This window comes from Octodon degus, unplaced genomic scaffold, assembly GCF_000260255.1.
Source record: "Octodon degus isolate 3935 unplaced genomic scaffold, OctDeg1.0 scaffold00034, whole genome shotgun sequence".
NCBI lineage: Eukaryota > Metazoa > Chordata > Mammalia > Rodentia > Octodontidae > Octodon > Octodon degus.
The window spans coordinates 4166882-4186295 of record NW_004524610.1 but is presented as its reverse complement, the minus strand read 5'-3'; the positions used below and the strand labels follow the sequence as shown (position 1 = coordinate 4186295).

At 44.2% G+C, this 19414-nt stretch overlaps 1 protein-coding gene across 1 annotated transcript in view; it reads left to right on the top strand.

Annotated features, from left to right (window-relative positions):
• Positions 1–19414, top strand: part of Tbc1d32 (TBC1 domain family member 32) — a 129941-nt gene that overhangs the window by 38386 nt on the left and 72141 nt on the right. The window contains exons 6-15 of the mRNA XM_023714211.1: positions 215–293; positions 411–514; positions 605–666; positions 1705–1849; positions 5674–5733; positions 8546–8636; positions 11025–11165; positions 12808–12900; positions 15017–15159; positions 17562–17689. Coding sequence (XP_023569979.1) covers positions 215–293; positions 411–514; positions 605–666; positions 1705–1849; positions 5674–5733; positions 8546–8636; positions 11025–11165; positions 12808–12900; positions 15017–15159; positions 17562–17689 — 1046 coding nt within the window. The remainder of the gene's footprint in view (positions 1–214; positions 294–410; positions 515–604; positions 667–1704; positions 1850–5673; positions 5734–8545; positions 8637–11024; positions 11166–12807; positions 12901–15016; positions 15160–17561; positions 17690–19414) is intronic.

The window sequence follows — 19414 nt, the reverse complement described above, 5'->3', positions numbered from 1 at the left end:
TTTTTTTTTTGCTCCGAATGCCTTCAAGGCATGACTGGCTGTCTTGTGTTGTGGGGATCGAACCACAGCAACCTGAGCCTGACTGTTTTGTTGAAGCAGCCACTTAAAGAACTGAGCTAAGGGGCAGGCCCCTGTTTGAAGGTTTAGTATGTGAAAAACTTCATCTTTGTTTGGGTCAGAATCTCAGAGGCATGCCTTTGGTCTCCTTTTCTAGGACCGGATTTTGAAGTTCTCTGCGCAGACATTTACACTGCTACCACTGCACATGACCAAGGAGATTTACACAAGCTTAGGTAGGTTACTAGCTCATTACATTTTGTATATTTTATATCTACTTGAGGAAAATACATATGAATTTTTTTCCAGAAAGCACTGTAAATGAATGGTATGACAGTTAATTTTTTTTTCAGCAAAATATTTGGAGCTGTACTTCCTTTCTAGAGAAAATCACATTCCTACGCTTGCAACAGGTGTAGATGTTACGAACCCTCATGTGACCCGCTTACTTAGAAAGGTATTTATTCACTGGAGTAGGCTTCCGTTTTCAGTCTTTCTGTACTTGGGGCTTCTAAATGTGTGACAGCTGTTGTACCCTGCTGTTCAGGTCCGTCTTCTAAATGAGTATCAGAAGGAGGTGCCATCTTTCTGGATCCGTCACCCAGAGAAGTAAGTCTGTCCATGGGTCGCTGCGTGGGACATGCAGGCATAGTGTGGTCCATTGGACAGTGAGAGACCCAGACAGCCTTAACCTATGACAGCATTGGTATGGTGTTAATACAGCTCATTGTGTGTGCGTGTGTGTGTGTGTGTGTGTGTGTGTGTGTGTGTGTGTGTATGTGTACTTCAGCCTTGAACTCGTGGTGATCCTCCTGCCTCAGCCTCCCCAGTGCTGCGGTTACAGGCTCTCACCCCATGCCTGGTCATTTTTTAAAGCTTGTTTTGTGTGGCTCTTTGCTGTGTGAAAAGGTCTGTGTAAGTATCTTACATCACTTCCAGCACAGTAAAAGTGGGATGTTGTTTCCAGTTGTTACTTTAGACAAGTTCCATAAAATGTTCTTTATAAAAAGTGTTTATTTTAAATCTGAAATTTTCTAATAAAGGTTATAAGAACATCTGAATTTAAAAAAGTTACGTTAAAAAGTCACATTTGAAGAGCCATTTGCTGAAGTAGTTAAGACTGTGGCTTTTAAGCTGAGTGTGGTGGCACATGCCTGTAATCCAAGTGCTTGGGAGGCTAAAGCAGGATTCCCGTGAGCTTGCGGCCAGCTGTTGTGAGAACTTATTTCAAAGAAGCCCCTCCCCCCAAATTATTTACTGTTTGTTCTGTTTCGCAACAGGGTCTCACTCTGTAGTACAGGCTGGCCTTGAATTCTGTGTAGGTAGCCTGAACCTCTCGCTTATCTCCTGCCTCAGCCTCCCTAGTGCTGGGATTACAGCATGTACCACCATGCCCAGTGAAAAAAGATTTCTAAAGTAGAAAAACTGAGCGTGAATTCTACCTCTGCCATTTACTGAAATTAAGTTTCTAAAGATTATATTCTTTATCATTCCATAAAGTACATTACTACTGTTATGTCTTTATACTATATTAATAGTAAAATAGATCACTAATATATGACAATTTTATGTAACACAGATAATTATATATGTCTACAATATGCCTTTGTTCTTGTCTACAAGTCACCTCTCCTTTCCCACACTCAGGTACATGGAGGAGATCGTGGCGAGCACTTTGTCCTTGCTGTCGGTTAAACATGACCCAAGCCGTCTCGTCTCACCGAAGAATTTAGACCCGATCTACTTTTTTGCATTGGTTGATACTAAGGCCGTGTGGTTCAAAAAGTGGATGGTAAGCAGCCTGGAGCCCTGTGCCCTCCACCGTGGCTGCAGCTGCTGTTTGCCTGTGCTGTGCCCTGTGCTCTGCTCACTTCCATGGGTTTACCCATTTAATCCTAAAGGCCTGTGCGGTAGTAGGCGGCATCCATTTGTGGGGTGGCTAGAGGTGGGGGGACACTGACTTTCCTGCCTGGGGATTCATGAGTGATGGCAGCCCAGTGGGTCTGTAAGTGCTGATTCCTTTCTGCCTGCTTGGGGTGAGCAGCCCTGCCTTTAAAGACTTTGGCTATCTCAAGCAGACACAGGAAGTGCTCGGTACTCCTGTGCCCAGGGTTGAGGAAGTCTGTCCTTCATGCTGCTTCATTGCCTCCCAGTGGGCCTGTGGTTTGGGGCGTTCCACGTGTGGCTGGGGCTCTTGGAGGGGCTCTGCACCATCCCTACTCTGCTCTGCTGGGTCCATAGCAGGGCTCCGTGCTGGTTTGTGTCCCTTGCCTCCTGGAGCTCGAGAAGCAGAGGCAGAGCTGGGGACCTGCCACACACAGCAGTAGCCATCATTGCTGCCTCAGCTCGAGTTGGCCTGTTTGGTTTTTTGCCTTTTCCTGTCTGCACCTGGCAGTTAATTCCCAATTTACTGGAATGTGACTGCGTCCTGTTGGGAGCCGCATGGGGCTGTCGAGCAGTGACCGATAAACCTTGGCTCTGTGGGTTCACTTGGGCGCGGCCCCCACTGGTGATGCTTTTCTTCACCTTTCTGTGATTGTGAAGTGCACCTTTATTGAAGAAAATGTGTAAATAATGTAAAAGCACTATTTTTTCTAGTCTTTTTATTTATTTTTAGTTTTTCTAGTCTTGTGATACATACATAACAAAGTTTTAGTTTACTTAGACTTTTTATATTGTGAAAGCAAATTTTGCATATTTTGTAGACTTGAGTTTTATTTATTTATTTATTTATTTATTTATTTATTTATTGTGGTACTGGGGATTGAACTCATGACCTGACACTTGCCAGGCAAGTGCTTATCCTACTGAGCTATCTCCTCGGCCCTGAGTTTTTTTTTTTTTTTTTTAATTGAACATTTTTGATCCCTGGTTCTTGATTCTTAAGAAAATGAGACAGATCACAAGGCAGCTAAACAATAGGACATTAATAAATGATCAGGTGAAAATGCCTCCTGGTGCTGATGAAACTTAACCTTTTGTAAGCCACCTGAGGGAGGATAGCAGACTTTAGTTAAAGAGCCAGGCAGTAGTTTTATTCTGTTGGGCTGTGTGGTTCTTGAGATTTTTCAACCATGCTTTATAGCTTCAGAGCATCTAAGAAAAGGTGTAAATGGATGAGTGTGACTGTGTTTCAGTAAAACTTTATTTATAAAACCAGGTGGTAACTTTATTTGGTTTGACAACTGTGATGTGCTGATCCTGGTCAAGTGGAGGTCTTACGAGGATTCCTTTGTGGAACATGATCAGTGTTAAAAGTAATTTATGTATATATCAGAATATTTCTTTTATTAAGCCTGAATAAAATAATTCATGGTTTTGTAAAATACTTTTAAGCTACAGAGTTAAAACATAGGGCTTTGATTGACCTTCAGTTAATTAAGATACTAGTTAATGAATTAAAAACTACTCCTTAGAACTCTGATAGGTTTTCTGTCTAATATTTATTTTATTTTTTTATGTACTTAGTACAGGGTCTTCAGGGTCTCACTACACAGATCGTACTTGTAATGATCCTCCTGTTTTCAGTCTCCCAAGTGCTGGGATTATAGGCACATGCCACCACACCAAGTCTCAGTTGCTATCTCAGCATGTCCCTGGGGGCGAGGCTGGCACGGCACATTGGGGATTGAACCCCAGTCCCTACATTCTAATATTTAATATTAACCAGTGTTAAGGTTTTTACTGTTTTTTAAGTAAAATAACCAAACCACATTTGGAATACTAATGCTATGAAATATAATTTAGGTGAATAATATTTGTAGTTTTCCTGGCTTTGCACAGTGCTATATATGTACAGATGTTTCAGTGCTAGCTGTGTTCAGTGCTAAGGAGAGAAGATTTTTTCATCATTCTGTCGTTTAAAAATATGACTAGCAGAAGGTGATGAGGATCTTGTCTCTTTGGAACATTTGCCATTTGGCCAATTTCTGTACATGTGTACTCCAGATCTTCAGGGTAAGATTTGTGATTTTTTTCCTTTTACTGTCTTTTCTTTGGATTCTGCTGTAGCCTGGTAGTTAAGTAGGTTTGTTTTGTTTTTAGTGGTAGTGAATCAACAGGGAAATTGTACCTAGTTGATGAGTAGAATGTCTTTTACTAGTCTGTGCCAGTGTTTTTTGGTATAGTTTGCCTTCCTGTGATTGCTACTCTATAAATGCAGTGAGGAAGATCTGCTTGGCATCTTTTTAAAATTTTATTTTATTGAGAAACTAGTAGCAATAAGACAGTTTCAAAACTGATTAATAAGGCAGTTTCAATAATTAATACATTGTACATTGTTATCTTCTTGGTGGTTATCCATAGTATAAGATGCAGACAGAATATTCTGTCCAAACACTATTAGTATAAATCTTTCTTCTCATTGAATTAAACAAAAGTAGCTATATATCTATCCTAACGATTCTGCATATACAGATACAAAATGGTCCTTCATTTGTATCCCCTTTTTTTGTTTAGTCTTGTCAGAGATGGGTATTCCATTGGCATCTAAATACTATAGGTGCTTGTATTCAGCAAAAGAATCCAACACAGTCCAGCAGTCCACAATGGTAGTGGATTATCCACAGAAGTTATTGACTTGAACCTTTTACAGCCCAGCATATTAATATGGCTTTACTTTCTATACCTCGTTTTTATACTTTTCTGCTGGATGGTTAAGACCAAGCATGAACAAGACCTATATAATAAGAAATGTAAGTTTTGTATCTGACAAGCTCAGTGTAGTACCCTCAGGTTTATGCTGCAACCCTGTACCGCAGGTTGCAGATCCTTTGTCAGTGTCAGCCATGTGATGAGTCACGGCCATTGCTTGACCAATTTGCTGTCTGTGAAAGCCTGAGAGAATGTTTTTTCTCTGGGTGACTCTTGTTAAGCACATTCTACATCATCGATCATTTTGCTCTTTGGCCCCATAATCTCCTTGATCAGAAAATTTGGGACACAATTGAGTTACAGGATGTTACAGTATAGGTTCTCCTATGTCCTGAGTCTTCACTGACCTTGAAAGGCTAGGGCCAAAATGTTGGCTGTCCTTGCAGCCCTTCTATTTCTCTAATTTTTGGTCTGCAAACTTAGGTTGTTAACCCTCCAGAAGAGAAGCTTATTATTACCCCACAACATATGCAGTTGGGTTTAACTCCATTATCTGTGTGAATATCAAACATCTTAGGCATAACATTGAACAGGTATTTTCCATCAAGTATTGATATGTTAAATATTAAGTCCCTACAGAATATGGAGATAAAAATTTAAACATGAAAAATATTTAAGTAATATGAATAAACAATTACATATTTTTACACAGAAATTTAGAAATCTAGCCATACACAGCATTGTAGCAGGACAGTCCTGTGACATTTTTTTTTTCTTTTTCTTGTGTGTTTTTTTCATTTATTACCCATTTAAAAAACTTACTTAGAGACAGTATGGTAATAATTGGTATGTCATGACAAGAAGTACATATTTATAAGACCAGAATGACAGGCATACTTGGCATTGATTGCAATGACTTAAGCCTAATCCACTGCGTCATTTAGGATGCTGTGGCTGTGATGCAGCAGATGGTTTCGAGTGGCACAGCTGGAATATTAACCCATTATTGTTCCTTAATTTTAGCATGCACATTACAGCAGAACCACAGTACTAAAACTTCTTGAGAAGAAGTACAAGTCTCTGGTAAGTTTGTACATCTTCTTTTATACCGAGAAACTGGATCCTAGAGAGAGAGAGGACACACTGTCTTGACTATGTGACGCTGAGTGTGACGTTGAAAACTGACTCAGAAAGCTGATGATTTGTACGCCTCAAGGAGGCCATTCCCCTTTCATGGACCTCAGAATACCATCCCGTGAGAGGTGAAAGGAGGAAGGTAGAACGCAGTCAGGGTAACAGCTAGGAAATGTGGAAGTACAGAGTAAATTGGCCTGCTATAAATAATCGAGTTAGTTTGAGGAAGCTTTGGAAGAATTAACATGTAATTTGATTCAGATGAGGCATTAGTATGAGAATTAGATTTGAAAGTCATGAAGAAACTGACTGATAAATACTTTTACATTTGCAAAAATTTAGTTATGCCAAATGTGGGTAGGCTAATGATAGAACGTATATTACCCAAATTGTCTCCCTTCATCATTAGTGGTAGAACAATGTGTGTGGGCACTTTGCAAAATTGAAATCCCTAAAACTAGTTGACAATTGAGAAACACAAAAAATGAAGTTTTAAAAGGTATTTAATAGCTTGTACAAGTTTGGATCAGTAAGTGTGGCTTATGTAATGAGGCAGGGAACAGAAGGCCCCTGGCACTGTGCAGTTTTGGTGGAGAGTAGTGGGCATGCAGCGAAAGAAAGAGGACAAAGATTGTTGTGTTTGATAATTGAGCATTGAGTGGCAGTGGAAGATTGGATATTGGGAAATAGGATGGGATTGGTAAGGGATAAAAGGTACTTAATTTTTTTAAGAAAATTAAATTGTAATAAAGACTTTTAAGATCTCAGGTCTTCTCCATTACCATTTGAATGAAAATTTGTTGTTGCTGTAGGCCGTCCTGATGGAATGGGGAGGGGATAGACAGCGGGATGAAGCTTCTCTGCTGAGCCCTCTGCAGCTCCTGGCTAACCATGGCTATCCCAGAGGCCCAGTGGGACAGTGCAGAATGGTCACTTTGATGAGCTCTTAAAGTGTGTTTCTTATTTGAGACGTTACCTCTGCCAGTTGGGTTTTAGGCTGCTGGTAGGGTTTCTCCATTGCAATCACTTCAGTTGTTTCATCAACTTAGTTTGACTTTTCTTTCATGTATGTCATGAGTCAGACCTCTGGTATTTCATCTGAAACCTGATTTTCTCTACAAAGCCTTCTTAATTTATAAAAGAAAAAAATGATTTACACTATTTTATTTTTCAAAGTAAGTTTTATTTTGATCTGAAATGAAACAGTGAGGAAAATGGTTCCTGTTTTACTTTGAGAGCTGAGGTCACGCGATGCATCTGCAGTGGGTACCTGGGCCCAGGCCCGGCTCTGTGTCTCTTCTGAGAGCCTTGTATGAAGTCTCCTCAGCTGCTTTCTGTGTTCTGGACGAGATTCTGCAGCAGTTCACGTCTGTAGTTTCTGTGGCCCAGGCACTGGCGTGCACATGATTGCTAGAAACTTGAAGTGAGGCCAGGATAACCGAAGACTAATTCTAGGTTTTGTCATTCCCTAGACTTCCCTAAACTGATCTTTCCAAGGTTACTGTTATGTTTTGTGTCTAAGTGACAAGGTGTCCCTGCAAAGCCTTGTGTAGTCAAATGGGGCAGCTTCTAGTTTGTGATTAATTCATGATCTAGTAGGGGATTATGGGTGTGAGTGCTATCGCTGCCGTGGGGTGGATAATCTGCATATAGTATAAGGAGGGGGAGAGGTAATCTGCTGCAGCTGCTGCCCCTCCCTTTGGTCTTTGTTGTTTTTGCTGCCTTGAGCTGCTGCCCACTGCCAGGTTCCCCTCCCTCTACCTGGAGCCAGCCATGGACTGAAACCGCCACTAATTGTGAGCTAAATAAACCTTTCCTTCCTTAATTTTGGGTGTTGGGTATTTTGTCCCAACGAGAGAAAACTAACTGAGACAGTTACCAACGGTCTCCCTTGTACCAAGGCTGACAGTGGCATCCTCATCTCCTAGTGGCTTGTCATGCCTGCAAATAAAGTCAGAGACATCGGCAGGCCATAGGCAGGTGTCAGCATGGAGACACAGAGGGGACCGTCAGGTGCACACAGGTCACAGGGTGCTTTTCACTGTGACTGGTCCTTGGCCTTGTTCAGTTTTCTGAAATTCTGATATTTGAGGTAGAAATGAAGCTGACTGGAGGGAGGAGGAAAGCACTGCAAAGCAAGAGAATTGGGCAGCGGCAGTTTTGAAGTCATGGTCACTGAACTTTTGCATCTTTCATTAAGATAGGAAGTGTCTATTTCTGTCTTTTTGGTACTGGAGGTTGAACCTGAGCAAGAAGCTAAATCCCAGAGGCCAGGGAGATGGCTCGGTAGAATAAGCGCTTCCCTGGCAAGTGCAAGGGCCTGAGTTCAATCCCTGGTTCTGAAAAAAAAAAAAAAAAAAAAAAAAAAAACCCAAAAGCTAAATTCCCAGGCCTTCTTTTCTTTTATCTTTTGAGACAGTGTCTCACAGAGTCTACTAGGCCAATCTAGAACTTGTAGCCTTCCTGCCCGAGCTTCCGGGCTGCTGAGGTTGTAGGCGTGCGCCCCGCCCAGCTAAAACGTGTTTATTTCTGCCGTTGATGATGGTGTTACAGCAGCACACACCTCTTGGTCGGGGGTTTTCTGCATCCCCTGAAGGGCGCCAAGTGATGTAGTGTGTGAGGCTAAGCGTCAGCATCTGGAAAGCTGGTATTCTGAGTATGTCCTTAAATATTTTCTTTTAGCATTTTTAGTACCTTAACTTTTTTTTTTTTTAAGTAATAGGTTGTAAATTTCTGGAGTCAATAAGATATTTTCTACCAGGTGACAGCTGCAGTCCAGCAGTGTGTGCAGTACTTGGAACTGTGTGAGACCATGAAAGCTGATGAACTTCTGGGGCACACAAGGCATTGCGGTGAGTGTTACCTTAGTACATACCTTTAAAAATAGTCAATGCTGTTAGTAAAAATAGCTTAAAAATTGTTTAATTTTTTTTGAGACAGGCTCTAGGCTGGCCTTGAAGTTACTGTGTACATTAGCTGGCCATGAACTTCTGGCGATTCTCCTGCCTCAGCCTCTCAAGTGCTGGGACGACAGGTGTACACTGCCATGCCTGGCAGAAATTATTTTTTGGTAGTTAGGAGAATGGCAAATTAGATCACTTTTGTTGGTGATGTAAAACTTCTGTAGGTTTAAGAGATGCGCATCCCACAGCTTTTCATACCCAAGCACCTCTGACTGTGGTGATCGGTGGGTGCTGGTCCAGAGCACACCTCTGTGCTGGAGTCCTGCCCGATTGGTTCTGCTCCATCTGAGCTGAGCTGTCCTGGGTGCTGCAGAGGCAGGCTGCTCTGGGTCCCTCTAGCCCTCGCCTGCACTGCCTGCGCTGCCTGTGCTGCCTGAGCCTGGCTCATGCTTCTCTTCTGTCAGGCCCTGTTGCTGATGTGCAGCTCTTAGCATGAAAAACTCGAGTTACCTCTGAGTGCTCACAAGCACTGCTTATTCTACACTTGTCTTCCTCTTTTGCTTGCTTTTCACAACTTGGAGACCTGATTCTTTGAGGGTTCTGTTATTTATATATTACTTTTTGAAACAAGTTTTTTTTGGGGGAGGGGAGGTATTTAGTACAGGGTGTTCAGGGTCTCTACAGTGTCTCACTATGTAGATTGGACCTGTAGTGATTCTCCTGTTTTTAGCCTCCCAAGCACTGGGATTAAGGCATGGGTCACCACACCCAGTCTCAGTCGCCATCTCAGCACACCCTGGGGGCAGGGCCGGCACGGCAGGCCTGGGATCGAACCCCAGCCGCTGCACCCTGCGCAAGCAGGTACTTTAGGTCACTGGGCTGTGTAGCCAGCCCCTAACAAGTTATTTTTGAAGTGTAGAATATCTTATGACGTATTTTATCCCTGGGTGAATTCAGGGACTGGAATTGGGCAAAGACCCAAGATAGGTGAGCGAAGAAGTGGCACTTGTGGTGGAGGAGGGCTCGGGGTGGGGGCTGATCTGCCCAGGGTGAGGCAGGTGTGCTGTGCAGACACCCTGTCACCCTCGTGGGCCCTGCGGGCTCCCAGTGCCATGGAGCCATCTCCCTGCCGGGACACCGTATCTTCTTCGGAGCCTTGTCTGCCTGGCTAGTGAGTCCCCTACAGCCGTGGGGGTTCCAGTGTTACTGCAGCCTGGAGGCTCAGGCCTCACAGCCCCAGGACGGGGACAGTGGGGACGGTGGCCGCTGGCTTTGCCTCTGATTCAGGGCCTGCCCGGCCCCACTTTCCCTGATGTGCCCACTGCGGTCTTCCTCCCAGGGGTCTCCTCTGCCTGTGTGTGGGTCGCTCCACTGTGTTTTTTTCTGCTCCTGGCGCTGGCAGAGTCCGGTCGTGGTTCCGGTGATGATGTATGTCCGTCCTCCCCCACCCCCAGTTGAGACCCGCACTTGTGTCCTTCTGGGTGTTGCAGCCGGGTGGCCCATGTGCTTGTGGAAGTCACTGTGCTGCCTGGGAGCCCGGCAGCCCAGATTTTTTCTCTGCCGACTGCAGCTCTTCCCCAGCAGCCTCAGTAGAAGCAGTTTCCCCTACTGAGACAGCTGAGCCAGGACAAGAGCTTTTCCCACCCCTCTCGCTTTACTGTAGTCCTGGCTAGGGCATATTGAATTACATTTTATTAAACAGTATTTTTGTGAGTCTCCCATTTTGAATTCTTTTTGCTAATGCTTTTGTTTGAAATTTTCTTCATGGAATTTCTTGTTCAAGGTCTATCTGTTACCTTTTTACCCACGATCCTGACTGTGGGCGCTGAGTGGCTGGAGAATATATTGGAAGATGTCTGTGTTGGAGAGTGTCTTGTTTTCTCTGGAGACGTGCTTGGAGATGCGATTACAGTTCACATTCACTATGGCCCCCTGTCTGTGGTGCTTGGGGTTTGAAGTAGTGCAGTTTTCAGAGTTTGGGGATCTGGGTATTTGCATAGATTGCCCTGCGCTGGCTTGATGGAGACGCCAAGCAGTGACTTCCTCTACTAATGTCTGAAGCTCCTCTGCTGCGAGATGAGAGCCGACACTCTCAGCTGCCGTAGAATGAACACTGGGTACAGATTTTTATGTCTTTTGGACTTTTGACAATTTTGTGATTGGTTTTCTTCAGATTTAGTGTAAAGGATCTTAGGAGACCATAAATACAATAATTTGAAACAGTTTACACCTTCAGCGCCTGTCATGGGTTGCAGCCATGTTTGAGGCCGTGAGGGCATGGAGGCGGCTGCTGTGAGGTAGGGTGCTGACCAGCACTCTTGTTTGCTTTCTTTTAAGGGGACAAACAGAAAACTCTGCACTACTCGGGACAAGAAGCACAGTATGTGTATTTCATTCACTCACTGTGCCTTCTAGGAAGATTGCTGATCTATACTCAAGGCAGAAAACTATTTCCTGTAAAGCTGAAGAACAGAAAAGGTAAGTGTGGGCAGGGAAAAGAGCGTGGGAGATGGGGCGAGGATGACTGCACGTGGGGACCGGGTTTGGTGTCTTCAGGGCGCTTGGCTACGGACGGTTTAGCTTTGCAAAGGACTGCTTTCCATGTGCACCCCTTGCTCCATGGATAGGCTTTTCTGTTTTCCTCAATCCTAGTGCCTTTTTTATTTCTCCAGGCCTTTGAAAGTGCTAGATGTGTTTGTGGATCAGCTCTGGATAGAAAGTGTTGCTGGTAGCTGGTGTCTTACTTGTGGGTCCACACGCATTGCGGGGAATTGCACATATCCCAGGTGACTGCTCTGGAGAGGACCCTAGACGCTGGCGTCTGTTGTCGTCTGGATTTGCACCTTTCCCTTGGGATTTGCTTCACATTATGTTGTGCTTCACATTATGTTGTGCTTCACATTCTCTTGTCCCAATGCTTTGTGTGATTGTGTATTGAATTCTGTGAGTCCAGGGTGGTTTTAAGGATCCCAGATGCTCTAAAAAGGTGTGGTGCTTTCTTAGCTCTTGGGCCTTGCAGACTCAGATGCCAAGGGCCGCAGTTTGTTGGCTTTTAGTACTTGTTTGTCGGGCTGCTTCATTTGCCTCATCATTGTTTCCTGCTTGATGAGATTTTTGGGGAAGGAAGGACGCTGTCTCCTGCGTTTCTCCCATCATGCTCTTCGTGCTGTCACATTGCTTTAGATCCCCTGAGCATGAGTGAGGGCTGACTTGCAGCTAAGAGAAGTCAGCTTCTAGGGCATTGCTGAACTGTGAGAGCTAGAATGGCGAGGGGCCTTCTCATGTTTTGCCAGTGTTCAGCTTGCATGTGCAGATGTCACCTACAGTTGATTGGCTTTTCATGTAGACTGCTGGTGTCATCACTGTGGCCTATCGGATGTCCCCCAGGGCTGAGGGCAGGTGCCAAGAAGTGTGTTGACTGAGCAGCAGAGGTCAGCAGCCATTTGCGGCCCCTTTCTGCGCAGTGAGGGCTGTGACCTGTGCCCGGCCACATCGGCTGACCGCGAGTTTCTTGTGCGTTAGGAAGGGCTCTTACATTTTTATATTACTGAAGGAAATTGGAATACTTTGTGACATCTGAAAAGGATGTAAGGTTAAAGTTTCGTGCACACAAAGTGTACTAGAACATACACCCCTGCCTGTCTGTGCTGTCCTGGCTACTTAGCGCTTCAGCAGCAGGTTGGCTGTCTGCAGCAGATGTGGTTTGGCTCAGAGCCTGAGCTGCTTACTATCTCATGCTTTATGGGGAGGCTCTACTGTAGTGCATGTAAGCAAATGGGCTGGACTAAGAAATTAAGCCGAGAGCCTTGCTGCTCCTAATCAGATGCATGCAGAGCAGCCTTGGTCAGACCGGACACCTTCCATTGGAGGTCTGTGGTGAGGGAGTGGCTCGAATTGCCCGTCACTTTGCGGTCACACAGTGCGGCTGCACGGCCTGCCTTGCGTCCCCAAACGTTATGCATGAGCTGCCATGGAGCCATCTGTTGTGGGTCAGAGTCCTCTTGTGACTGACTGGCTTTCATCGGAAGCGCAGTCACGTGGGACAAAGGAATGCATCTCAGTTTTCTAAGTTGTAAGTGAATGCTAGGAATTACCTTTCTGTCTTTTTTTCTCTGCAAAGACTCAGTCTCCCTTACGGACCTGCTGGTTCTGTTTACTCAGCTCATCTATTACTCACCAAGTTGTCCAAAGACGACAGCAGATGTGTATTCAGGTAATGCTATTTTTGTTTTAATGGAGAAATTAAAAGTATCTAAAATACTTAAGAATGCAATTGTCTAGGTGTTTTCAACACCTGACCCAGTTTGGTAAATTGTTTTACTGAAATACAGAGTTGCTCATAAGCGATGATGTTGGGTCTGACATTTGATTCCATTTGCTGATGTGCTGAGCAGTCTCTAGTCTACTGACCTTTTTATTTAGGCTCAATTTCACTGAGACCATTAATGTTGTTCTTTAGTAAAGATCAAGATGTTCTCAAGAAATGATCTTGGGGAAGATTAGCTGGTAGATATTAATGTGTTCTCTTTCTGGCATTTCGTGTCCTTTATACTTTCCTGGATGTTTTGATCTGATTGCCTGTTTTGGCTCATGCCTAAGACTTCAATCTTCTTTACTCTCATTGAAGAGTAAAGGGAACGTTTTCTTTTTTCTTTTTTTCTATTAGATACCTTTTAGTTTTTTGTCTGAGTGCCTCATAAAAATGTATTAGAATATTGACGTTTAGACATTTTCCTTTTTTTGTTTGAATATCACTACGTTTGCAAAGAAAAAGACGTACATCAAAACATCCCAGCTTGTCACCTGGGTTGGGCAGAGTCCTGAAAGCCTTGGCACGTATTCTGAGGGAAGCCCAAGAAGTCAAAGCACAAGATGGTTGGCTCATAGTAATGCTACAAAGTACACGTCAAGTGATAGGTCTTATCTGTGCAATAATGATTTTTTTTTCTGTCTGTACAGTGTGTTGCATATGTGCAATACCACCTAGCTTAACACCCCTGCTACATGTTTCTAAGCAATCTTTCATGAAAACATGATCCTTTCTTTAATTACCTGCTCAAATTTTGCTTTGCTTCCGGTGGACTGTCATCTTGACCTCTCCGCCTGCAGGGAGGGCTCACAAGGCACAGTAGCACTTGGTAGGGGAAGTGGACAGCCATGTGGTCATCAGTAAAACCTGTCCATGCCAGGAGGCCTTCTGACCGAAGGTTGGGGGAAAATCACTGGCTTTTTCCTTTTCCATTTTCTCTTGTCAGTGGTGGAAAGTAGGCCATGGTGACTAGTGAACTTTCTTAGTTCTACTGTAAGTACTTGTGAGAATGTTAGGTCCAGATATCTGACAATATATTAATTTATGAAATTAAAAACCACATTTATTGTAGTGACTATTTTAAGCATGCAACGTTTATGTGTGTTGTGTTTTTCAATTCATCTTTTAACAGAAAATCTTAGACGTGCTCCTTGCTTTTTTGTGGTAACACAAGAAGTGTGTTAGCTTCATGGAATTTCATGAGAGTTTCTGTTTTCCTCTGTCTTCTCTTTGTGCTAACAGTTGCTACTTGGAGACTCACTTAGGTTTCTCCTGGGCCTTACAGCTGCATGCATTGTTATGGGGAAAGAAAACACGTATGGCCCAAGGGGAGTGCTTCCCGGAAGGAGAAAGTGGGTTTCCTTGAAGCCACATATTTCTTTTCTAGCACTGTGCTAATAGCAAACTTGTATTCTTGCCATTTAGCTTTGATAGTTTGGTCACTTACTTATTTTTTGTTAACTTGAAGGTAGGTTAAGCAGAGATTATAGGTGTTCTGCTGGACCGTAGGAGTGGATCGTCTGCTGTGTGAATTTTTAAAAATTCATTCATTTATTTATTTATTTATTTATTTGGTACAGGGTCTCGCTCTGCAGCTGACTCATAGTGATCCTCCTGTCAACCTCTCCCTGGTACTGGGATTACAGATGTGTGATACCACACCCGGCTTCAATGGCTGGCATAGTGGCATGGCATACAGTACCAGGGATTGAACCTGAGTCCTTGCACTTGCAAGGCAGGCACTTAGACCACTGAGCTATTTCTCCAGCCCTGCTGTGTGATATTTGCACCATCGATTGACCTTTGATTTGGAGCTTTATGGAGCAACAGTAGCTAACATATAATTAAAATCAGTAAGGAGTAGTTAGTATTTTAAAGTTTGGCTTTTCATAATGCTTCCTGTTTGGGGGCTGGAGAGATAGCTCAGCAGCGTAAGTGCCTGCCTGACAAGCACAAGGTCCTGAGTTCGATCCCCAGTACCAACCCCCTGCCAAAATAAAACCCCCTTTCTGTGTTTCAGAGGACTGTTCTCCTGCGCACATGGTGATGGAGATTCTGCAGATTCTCTGTGATCAGAAAGAGTGCGCCGCGGAGTGCCTGCACAGCAGTGCCGTGATCGGCACACTGCTGCAGCCGGTGCACAGCCTCCTGAAGGGGCCTGAGGTCAGTGCTGGGCGCAAGAGCAGCAGGTGTCTGTGAATGTTCAGTGTGACTTAGTTCTGATGTGTTTGAAATAGCTCTTACACTATCTTTCTGAACGTGAAAGTACTTTGTGCTGATATTGAATTTTATTTGTTAAATCATAGTTTATGCAGGTGGTCAATTTATCAGTTATGACAAGGCAGGCTGTATATATAACATCTTAATTTTTTTTCCAATTGGGCTTAGGTCTGCTGATGCGAAACACTTACTCTATTAAGAAGCCATTTATCTTGAAAATGTCATAAGTCTTGTGAATTCCTTATTTGTTTTACAGCTTTTGGAAATAGCTTTTTTCCCTAACAGCCAAGTGTATTTTATAGGAAAAAGTAGTGTACCTCAGAAGAGGGCCAGTGTGTGTCCCGGCTCTGAATGCACGTGCATCTTGCACAGACTGCTGCGTGCCCACCTGCGTCTGCAGCGTGACTTGTACTTCAGGGTGACAGGAAGGGGCTTGTTCAGGGGCTGCTGAGGGGGGTGCAGAGCTAGTGCCCTTTCTGGTCCTGCTGTCTGTCCAGTGTGTCCCTCTGCCTGTGGCTTTAGCTTTTGGGCAGAAGCACCTAAGTGCCCCCGAAGCCTGCTGTCCTGCCTCTTTGCACCTGCTCTGTGGGGGTCCTTGGGGTTTTGCCTTTGACCCACCCTATGCTGTGGTCAGATGCTTTTTTTTTTTTGTGGAACCGGGGATTGAACTCAGATCCCTGCGTTTGCCAGTCTAGTGCTTGTCCTACTGAGCGGTCAGACGCTGTTTTTTGGTTTTGTTTTCCTTTTTTGGTACAGGGCCCTCACTACACAGTTCCGACGTTAGGGATCCTCCTGTTTTCAGCCTCCCCAGCAGCTGCGATTACAGGCGCATCATCATGCCTAGACTTGGTCATATGCTTTTCTGTTTGTTGTTTCCTGGATAAATTTCAAGTTGGCATTTACCAGGTTCTCAGTGTTTCTGTCCTGTTCTGTCTTCTGTCTGTCCTGGCTCTGGCAGGATGTATGCATTTTCTAAACAAGGTCATTGTGCTCCCAGTGTCGCACGTTTTCCTCTGACCCTGGAGGTCATAACTTGGTCCACATGAACAATGTTGCTCTTCAGAATAGAGCTCTCTGAACATTTTTCCCAGTTCTCCTGGTAGAGTGAGGTGTTTTGTTCCCTGAATTCCCACGTAAGGGACTTCTGTAATTGTCCTTGCATTCCCAAGGGCAGGCCATGCTGTGGCACATAACAGACATTCACTGTCTAGCTAAGTGTGAGCAGTCAGCCTCGGAGCACTGTAGTGTGTCTGTGCCCTGTGCTGGAGGCTGCCGACAGAGAGGTGAGGGGGGCTGGAGCACGGCAGGCCTGCAGACGAGGGTGACTTAGGGGGTGCATGGAGATGTGCAGAAATGGCGTGTGTGTGTGTGTGTGTGTGTGTGTGAGAGAGAACACGCTCATATTCCCAGGTGTGTGTGCGTACCACTCAATGAGAGGAGGAGAGGTGCTAGGTGGAAAAGTTCCTTTAAGACCTTCAGGGCATGAAAAGTAGTAGATCATCTTCAATTGGATGTTCATATATATATGTGTGTGTGTATATGTATATATATATTTATTTATTTTAGGTGGGTACATCTGACTCAGATGTTAAGCCAAGAAAACAGATTTAGTAAAGGGTGTTAGTTGTACCATGTACATTGCTTTTGAACAGGGCCTAGCTGTGTAGTTCAGGCTGTCCTTGAGCTCACTGTGTAGCCCAGGCTGGCTTTGAGCTTGCAGTGATCCTCCTGCCTCAGCTCCCGAGTGCTGGGATTACAGGTGTGTACTACCCCACCTGGCTACATACATTCTTAATTTAGGACAGTGGATGTGTGCATTGATATCCCACACAGATGGGGGCAAGAGTTACCATGGGTGGGCTCTAACGGTCACACGGTTCTTCAGGTCTCAAAATGTGTTTTGTGCCGTGTTGCTATATATTGTGCTGGCTCTTTCATTTCACATCAGAGGTGAGAACTGTGGCTGATGCAGCTCTGGCTTTGTTGTGTACCGCCTGCTTCCAGTGAGGGCCATGCTCGTGCCCAGTCAAGTGTGTGAGCGATGGTGCCGTGCTGGATGCTGTGAGTGTTAGCAGGAGCCCATGGGCCAGAAGCACATGGCACATGGAAGTGGCAGGAGGTGTGCAGGAGAGGTAGACAGAAACCAGGAGCAGCAACTCTCAAAGAGTGCCTCGAGGAGGAAACCTGAGTTTCTTGGCCCATAGCTTTTCTGGTAAAAGATTATACTGTGAGATGTAATTTCACGTGAGAGAAGTTGCTCTGGTGGCGGTGATGTTATTGGACACACATGCATCATCCCAGAGGTGGCACAACCTGGCTGGTCTTGTTGTCTTTTTAATGTGCAGGCTGCTCCAGATTGCTCAGAAGCAGCCTTAATCTGCACAGCTGAGATCCTGGCAAGAATTGCTTCTGCAGAAGAAGGACTTGCTTTCCTTCTGTATGGCGAAAACATGAACTCTTCTAAAGAGGAAAGGTACGTGCCTTCACTGCAGATGGGCGCTTCAGTGAGTGTGTTTCCAGGCCACCAATTCCACCGTGTGAAAGGACTTCCTTTAATAAGACCTTGTTTCAAAGAAGGAGCTGGAGTGTTGGCTCCTGTGGGGCGTTCCCGTTCTCATTGCCTGCTCTCTGGGCCCCTTTCTCACAGAGTGAGTCACCGGCATTGATTCAAATCAAGCAACCAAAAGCGAGCAAGGGAAGACCTCCCTCCCTTCTCTTTCTCCACTCACCTGGTTCTGGCCGTGTGCTGACTGCTCAGCGACGCTTGCAGTGTTCAGGTGTCTGCGCGCTCTGTGCATACAGTGCGAGCTGTGTAGGAAAGGTGTGTGGTGGTCGCCACTTGGCCAAAGTGCTGTCATCTCACATACATTGTGCTAGCATTTGGTTGTTTGGCTTGTGACTCTGGGTTTTACACAGAACTTTTCCTAGGTGATTGCAGATGGTAAAAATTTTAATAACTGTATTATACTTTTTTGTTTGGCTTTACCATAATCCATTTAATCAAACTTCTCCTGTTAGTGAACGTCAGGCTCTATCTAGGATTTCATCTTTTCTTCTCGAGCTCATTGCTGTGAGGGATCTCATTAATTGAAATTTCCATGCTGAACCAGCCTGGAATGAAAACTACTTAGTTGTAGTGAATAATTCTTGTTATTTCTGTTTGCTTTGATAATTTTTTGCCATGTTTCTGAGAGGTATCAGTCTTTAATTTTTGTTGTATTTTTGCCAGGCTGTGGTGTTATTGGAATGCTAGTCTTCAAAGTTCGGAATTATTCCTTCTGTTTCTATCTTGTAGAATAAGCTATTGAACATTGGTACAATTTCTTCCTTAAGCATTTGATAGAATTCACCAGTGAGTCACACTGAGCTTGGTGTTTTGTAAGGTCTATTCAGATTGCTTACTGTTTTGTGAGTGGTGGCCGGTTGAGCCATTCAAGGAACTTATTCATTCATTCATTCATTTTATTAGGACAGGGTCTATAGGGTCTCACTACGTAGATGGCACTCAGCGATCCTCCTGTTTTCATCCTCTCAAGTGCTGGAATTACAAGCACACCACCACGCCCAGTCTCAGTTGTCTCAGTGTGCCCCATGGGCGGGGTCCGCACAGCATGCCCAGGGTATTTCACCCCAGCTGCTACACTCTGCTAAGCTGGTGCTTTAGGCGGCTGAGCTATCTGGCTGGCCCTTTCATTTATTTAGATTGTCAAATTTCTCTCATAGAATTGTTTGTGGTACCCTCTTATTTACCTTTAAGACCCATGGAATCAGTGATAGCCTTTCTTTCGTTTCTGGTACTAGTATTTTTCGTGTGCTATTTTGTTTTTTAGTAAGTTTGCCTCTTGTATTGCTTTTTTTGTTTAGAGTTGCTTTGGCTATTGTATCTTGTGTTTCAATCTGAATTTTAGAATTGTTTGTTGTAGTTCCATGAAGAGTCTCATTGGAATTTCAGTGGAAATTTCATTGCATGTACAGGTAACATTTGGTAACATGGGCAGTGAACCATATTAATTCTATAGATTCAAGTTTGTGGGAAACCATTCCTCGCCTGGTGTTTTCAGTGTCCTTTAATTTTAAATAAACTTACATGTATCATATCCTTAGATCAATGTCTAGTTATTAAAAATTTATTGTGAATGAAATTGTTTTCCTCCTGTCTTTCACAGCTAGATCATTGTTTTTTGTTTTTTTTTTTTTT